This window comes from Papaver somniferum, unplaced genomic scaffold (genome assembly GCF_003573695.1).
Source record: "Papaver somniferum cultivar HN1 unplaced genomic scaffold, ASM357369v1 unplaced-scaffold_7, whole genome shotgun sequence".
Taxonomy (NCBI): domain Eukaryota; kingdom Viridiplantae; phylum Streptophyta; class Magnoliopsida; order Ranunculales; family Papaveraceae; genus Papaver; species Papaver somniferum.
The window spans coordinates 1,211,995-1,219,034 of NW_020649859.1; the positions used below are offsets into that span (position 1 = coordinate 1,211,995).

A 7,040-nucleotide genomic window follows, 5' to 3' on the forward strand; every position below is an offset into this window, starting at 1 on the left:
GACCTTGAACCCACTCGGCTGAGTCATATAAATCTCCCCTTCTAGATCACCATGTAAGAATGTTGTCTTAACATCTAGCTGAACTAGGTCTAAATCATATTATGCTACCAAGAACAACAAAATACGGATTGATGAGTGTTTTACCACCAAAGATAACACCTCATTATAGTCGATCCCTTCTCTTTGGGCATAACCTTTTGCAACTAACCTTTCCTTGTAGAGTACTTGATTCACCGAAGATCCTTCTTTCTTAGCATATACCTACTTGCTCTTTATGGCCTTCTTACCATTCGGAAGCTTCATAAGAATCCATGTACCATTCTTGTGAAGAGACTCCATCTCGTTCTGCATTGTACCTTCCCATTCTTTACACTCTGCACTACGTACAACTTCTAAATAGGAAGTAGGAGTACCATCTTAAACAACTGGTAATGCATAAGCAATGTAATCATTCATCCAACCAGGCTTCATGGTTGATCTTCTTGGTTTACTGGTTGTTATGGACTCCGTGACCGTAACTTCTCTATCTTCTAGTGACTCATGTTCCTCTTTATTAATATCGTCAATATCATTTGGAACTTCAGTAGTTACCTCTCTTGCAGACCCAGTGTCTTCAGAAGTATTCTGAACATATATAGACTTAACTGTAATTGGTGGAGTTTCATCAATCTCCACCTGATGCAAAGGATCACTAGTACTGGTGCTTCTATTCTTCACCTGCCGAGAACCCCGAGACTTTAACATAGACATCTCATCAAATGTGACATCTCTACTCATGACTATATTCTTGTCAATTGGATTCCAAATCTTGAACCCTTTTACTCCACTCTTCATACCCACAAAGATTAGTTTCACAGCACGGAAATCAAGCTTGTTTTCACTGACATGATACCACGCAGGACAACCAAAGATATGAATTGAGTCATAATCATAAGACGGTTTACCAAACCACTTCTCCATAGGAGTTTTACCTTCTAATGCAGCTGATGGCAACCTATTAGTGAGGAAGCATGCATACGTAACTGCCTCAGCCCAAAACACCTTACCTAATCCAGCATTAGATAACATACATCGTACCTTCTCCAGCAAAGTACGATTCATGCGTTCAGCTACCCCATTTTGTTGCGGTGTCTTCTTAACTGTGAAGTGTCTTTTTATCCCCTCATCCTGACATACTTCCTGGAATGGATCACTCTTGTACTCTCCACCATTTTCCGAACGTAGTACTTTGATCTTTCTACCAGTTTGAGTCTCAGTTGCCTTTTTCCACCTCACAAAGACTTCTAGTACTTCATCCTTATGCCTCATGGTGTACACCCATACCCTCCTAGAATAGTCATCAATAAACGAAACAAACCAATGTTTCCTTCCCAATGATGCATTCTTGGAAGGACCCCAAACATATGAGTAAACATAGTCAAGAACTCCACTAGTATTGTGGATAGTTGTGACAAAGCTTGTTCTTGTTTTCTTTCCCTTAACACAATGTTCGGAAAATGCTAACTTACAGGTGATTGCACCTTTTAACAAGTCTTGTTGAATCAACCTATGCAACGACTTCTCACCTGGATGTGCAAGTCTCATGTGCCATAACTTTGTCTTCTCGGTAGTTGCACTCTCGATGTGTTCAGAAATAGACACATCCCCTATTGTTGTACTCCTAATCAAATAGTATAAGTTATGATGGCGTATGCCCTTCATGATTACCATAGATCCAGAGATTACCTTTAGAACACCATTTTCAGCGACTAACTTGTAGCCCTTAGCTTCCAAAGTTCCGAGCGAAATCAGATTCTTCTTTATGACAGGTACAAATTTTACCTCCTTCAACTCACTAACCATATCATCATGCATCTTGATACGAACACTACCAATCCCAATCACTCTGCAGGTATGATTGTTTCCCATACGTACTTCTCTATAAAGCTCTTCAAAACATGAGAAACAGTCCCGATATGGACATATATGATACTTTGCTCTAGTATCTAATACCCATGTACCATCTGTAATAGTACAAGTTGATGGTGTAACAGTTAGTGAGAAATCAGAAGCATCATTTGATTCTTCATTACCTTTAGCAATGTTCACCTCGGTATCCTTCTCTTGCCTTACGCTTGGTACAATCCTTAGCCCAATGACCAAAGTCATGGCACCAAGCACACTCATCTTTCTGCAGTCGCGTTCTACTCTTAGAACGTCCTCTACCTTTACCATAACCACCATTCTTCTTTATCCTGTCTGTTGAACGTCCTCTTACAAGAAGTAAGTAATTATTAGCTTCACTTACAAGGTCTTCACGATCCATCTTCCTAACTCCTCACTACACAATGCTGTAGTGACCTCAGCGTATGTCATCTTATCCTTGCCGTGCATTAATGCTTTAATCACGGGTTCATACTTTTCAGGAAGAGAGTTTATCAGACACAAAGCTTGTTCCTCGTTGTTGATCTTCTCATCATAGTTAACCAAGTAAGAAAGAAGTTTATTATATGAATCTAGGTGCTCGGTTAGGGTTGCACCTTTCTTCATGTTATAGCGATAAAAATTCCTTTTAAGATGTATCCTATTGGCCACGTTCTTCACAAGGTATTCCTTCTCTAGCTTTTCCAAGAGATCCTTAGCTGAAGTCTCGTGCTGATAATTGACTCTTACTGCAGTTGCTAGACACCCTCGTATCGAAGCAAGACTAAATCTATTCATCTTGTTCCACTGCTTATCAGACATCTCAACTGGATGATCTTCTAGAGCTTCTTCTAGGTCAAATGAACAAGAGCATCCATTACGTCTGTTCTCCATAAACCAAAGTTATTGGTTCCTGTAAACTTTGCTACCTTGAGTTGTGATCTATGTGAATGAAGTTTTTTTTCTTTTGTTTCTTTATCTTTACTTGTGGATTCCGAATGTTCTTCTAAAGGATCTTTCGGATCAACTGGTTTATAGTCGTAAACCATTGTTCTTAAACAACCAAATATAGATAAAAAACAGAACCTTTGAGATAAGTATTACCTCAAGCAATCTTCATAAAAATACCTTCACTTCAACTTCAAACTGAGTACCCGTATCCAAGAGCGTCTCCTTGCTTTGATACCAATTGTTGCGCCAAAGCCTGCAGAAGCGTTAGGTTGCACTGCTACAAAGGTACCTCGGTATCGCCAAGAACAGAATCACACACACACAAGAAAAACAAGTATTTAACGAGGTTGAATCCTCGGGAAGGAATAAGCAATTTTATACATCACTGTATAGGTTGGAATATACAAAGCTCAAGCAGAGAAGAAGAGAACTCTTACTAGTTCTGGTGTATTTTCTCTAGTTCTCTCTATGGCTATTTATACACATCAATAGGACTGGACACATTCCTTAACAAGGATTACTTTCCTACAAGTATAGGGTTTCCTAACTTAACTCTGAGAGACAAACCTCTTAACCTGTTATACTTAGGATACAAGTACTTGGTTTCCTTAACCAACTAGATTTCCTAATCCAGACCTTGACCACCTACCAACATTTCCATCGTTTAGATAATACACTAGTCCGAGCAGCATCGCGAGTACCAACAAAAGAGAGGACATAATGAAGAACTCAAGTCGGCAAGTTGCTAATCCTATCCTCTACCTCACTCATATTGTCTTGTCCCACAAGTATCTTATGAGTTACAAATAATTCTGTATAAAATTAGGGATGAACATGAAATTAGGGGGATTCACACTGTTTTTGAGTTTTTTATGAAGAAACCCTAAACCCTAAAATCAATAAAATAATCATAAGATTTCCCAATTGAACTACCGCTTCTCTTCTAAACCCTAAACCCTAAAATCAGTAGAACATTTGAGCATTAAAGAGTAGAAAAATGTAAGCGTCAAGTGTGTTTATTATGAAGAATCATCTCTTCAAAACCCTACATGCTAATTTGGAACAGAATTATAGTTAGGATGTAATACTGTTATGAACAATTTAAATCAACACAAGTAATAAAATAAAAGATAGTAGAAAATACAGATCGAAGAAGATATAGATCAGTAGAAAGTGTACCTCTAAGATATCAATATCATCTTTGTGGTTGTGGGAGTATGAAAGAAATGGAGACCAGCGTCCTACTAGCAATAAATATCTATTGAGAGAAAATGAGAACTTTAGGGGTCCTGGTAACTTGTATACGGATATACAAGTTAACAGGGGTATAATCGTCTTCTAGTTACATGGGAAATTGAAATCAGTTGGCAAATAATAAGACCGACAATAATAATTTAATTTTCTACGTAATGGAGATTGGGTTCTGCTAATACCCTTAAAAAAATTAATGAAAAATATCTTTCTTTTTTCGCTTACTGCCTTTCCTTTTTATCTTCTTCTCCATTTTTGTTATATTGTAAATCCCTAATCATATCTTTCCAGAATAATTTAAATATTTTGATAAATCTTCCCCTCTACCATTGATAGAACCCGAGAGAAGCTCAAAGCCCCACAGATACATAAATAATTATTTTTTTCGTATTTTCAATTACTTTGAAAATGATTAAATTTTTACCCAATCCTAAAACATTAGAGTAGCAACAAATCATTCATTGCCCAATTAAGAATTTTTTTTATGTGTATGTTCTATTTCTCATATTAAGATGAAGAGGTTCTATGTTTTATTTACCCAAATACTAAACAACATGGGTTTAAGATTTGGATTGATATTTGAATTAACATGACATGGGTATGGAGAGAACCTCATATGATCTATGGATATTTTTTTTGATCGACTCCTCATATGATTTATGGTAAACTAAAATTTGTACACCATGATTCATAAAAACAAATTAAATCTAAATTTATGAGGGTCTCTCAAGGTTAAAGAGAGAGTGAGAGATTAAGATTGAGCATGTTTGAAAAACACTGTAAAAAGGGAGAGAACATCTGTGATGACATATTGCTTCTAACGCTTCACATGATTTCAAGAAGATGAAATTAGTTAAACATCATGTTATTAATTTGATTTGGATTTGTTGCGGTACCAAAACCAAGTTTGCTTAGTTTCCTTTCATAGGCTCTTTTATTCTTAGCTTGCTTTTAATTTCGTATCTAGTTAAGATTCTATAATTAGTATTGCTTGTTTCACAAGTATTTGGAGTTATAAATACAACTCCTGAGTTTTGAAAAACACTTAAGAATTAATACAAACTCAAAGTTCTTCTTCAATCTTTTCTTCTTCTTCTTGTCTTCTTAACCTTCTCAATCTCTTGATTTATGTGGTTAACCTCCATTCAAACGGGTTTTTTCCAGGTTCTCAACAATCTTTACCTATATAGTTACATACATCCTTGTGTCTGCACTAGAACCCTAACACCTACTACAGAGCAGGTTTCGATTTTCCTCAAATTTCTACCAATTTTTTTTTACGATGTCTTACACTGATAATCTTAAACTTGTAAACGATGGTCTTACGGGGATTACTGAGAAGCTCGACAAATTAGTTGACACTATTATCAAAGATCGCGAGATTGATGAAGCTGAAGTTAAGAAACTCCGTACTGAAGAAAAATTAGCTCGTGAAGATGATAGAGCTAATGTAAACTTGATCGAGATGAACATGAAAAATCTCTTACATCAAGTTTGACACAAACCCTGAGCTCGGAACTAAAAAATTTGTTACGTGTTGTACATCAAGAATTTATCCTTCAGCTTCAATCTACATATGGTACTTCTCAATAGCATACATATCGTAACACAAATACTAATGGTTCTGGACTTCTTGAAACTCCGGTTCGTACACCACCAGTTAATCTGAAATTTGCTTCCTTTGATGGTGATGACCCTGATGGGTGGTTATTTCAAGCTGAGCAGTATTTTTCTTGGCATACTATGGATAATAATATGAAGGTATCACTTGCTTCTACTCATCTTAAAGGATATGCTAATGCATGGTTCCGTTGGAAGAGAACTACCGTTGTAAATCCTACATGGCCACAATTTTGTTCTCTAGTGCGTGAGCGATTCTCTCCTGAGAAGTTTATTGATGCTAAATTGGTAATTAGTACAATTAAACAAAAAGGTACTGTTAAGGATCATATTCCTGATTTTGAACGTCTTTTGATTAATTTGTTCATTCATTCTTTGAAACCTGAGGTTGGTTCTGTTGTGAAGTCATTTGAACCAACTACTTTGGCTTCAGCCTCCGAAAAGGCTCTCAATCAAGAAGTAGTATTATTGACAACTTCCAAACAATTTTCACGGCCTAACCAATTTAAACCACCTATTACTCCTAATAATTCAACGTTCAAGAAAAATCCTTTACCGCCTGGTGTTAAACGGCTTACTTGGGAAGAACAAAAGGAAAAGAGGGACAAGGGTCTTTGCTTTAATTGTGACCAACTCTATCAGCCTGGTAATTTATGTTTGAAGCCTAGACTATTACTATTAGATGTTCCTACAAATTCAGAAGAAGTTGATGAAACACAAGATGCTACAGGACAAGATGATGTTGAAGATATTATTATGACTCAAACTGCTCTTTCATAACTTGATACCAACAATCTCTTTGGATTCATTGATGGTTTCTTCTTTTCCTAGAACTATGCGTATTCTGGGTTACACTAAAGCTCCGCCATTCTCAATATTAGTTGACTCTGGATCAACACATAACTTTCTTCATCCTAGAATAGCAAAACAGTGTGGTTGTCATACACACTCTGAAGATGTTGTTTTGCAAGTTACTGTTGGTGATGGTGGTCAAATACAAACTCGTGTCTTTTTTCGTGGTATTCAAGTTAAGCTCCAGAATTATTATTTTTCTACGAATTTTCATCTTCTTGATATAAGTGGTTGTGATGCAGTATTAGGAGTTCAATGGTTACGCACATGGGGTCCTATCACATGGGATTTTTCAATATTGCTGATGAAGTTCAAAGTACATGATCAAGATGTGATTTTATTCAGAAATAATTCTTCCAGCATTATGCTCTTGGATAGTAAACCCATGCAGCAGTTATTATGCAAGGAAACGTTTGCAGTCTTCTTACAATTATCTGCACTAACTTCTTCAATCAATGCTGCAA

The 7,040-nt window shown here is 36.5% G+C and overlaps 1 protein-coding gene across 1 annotated transcript; it reads right to left on the bottom strand.

Moving 5' to 3' along the window:
• Positions 1–417: 417 nt before the first annotated feature.
• Positions 418–2,305, bottom strand: LOC113343905. Its single transcript, XM_026587997.1, has 4 exons — positions 2,089–2,305; positions 1,822–2,003; positions 1,358–1,695; positions 418–880 (listed from the first exon to the last, which is right to left on the bottom strand). The coding sequence occupies exons 1-4, from the start codon at positions 2,303–2,305 to the stop codon at positions 418–420; spliced, it is 1,200 nt and encodes a 399-aa protein (XP_026443782.1).
• Between the last annotated feature and the right edge of the window lie 4,735 nt (positions 2,306–7,040).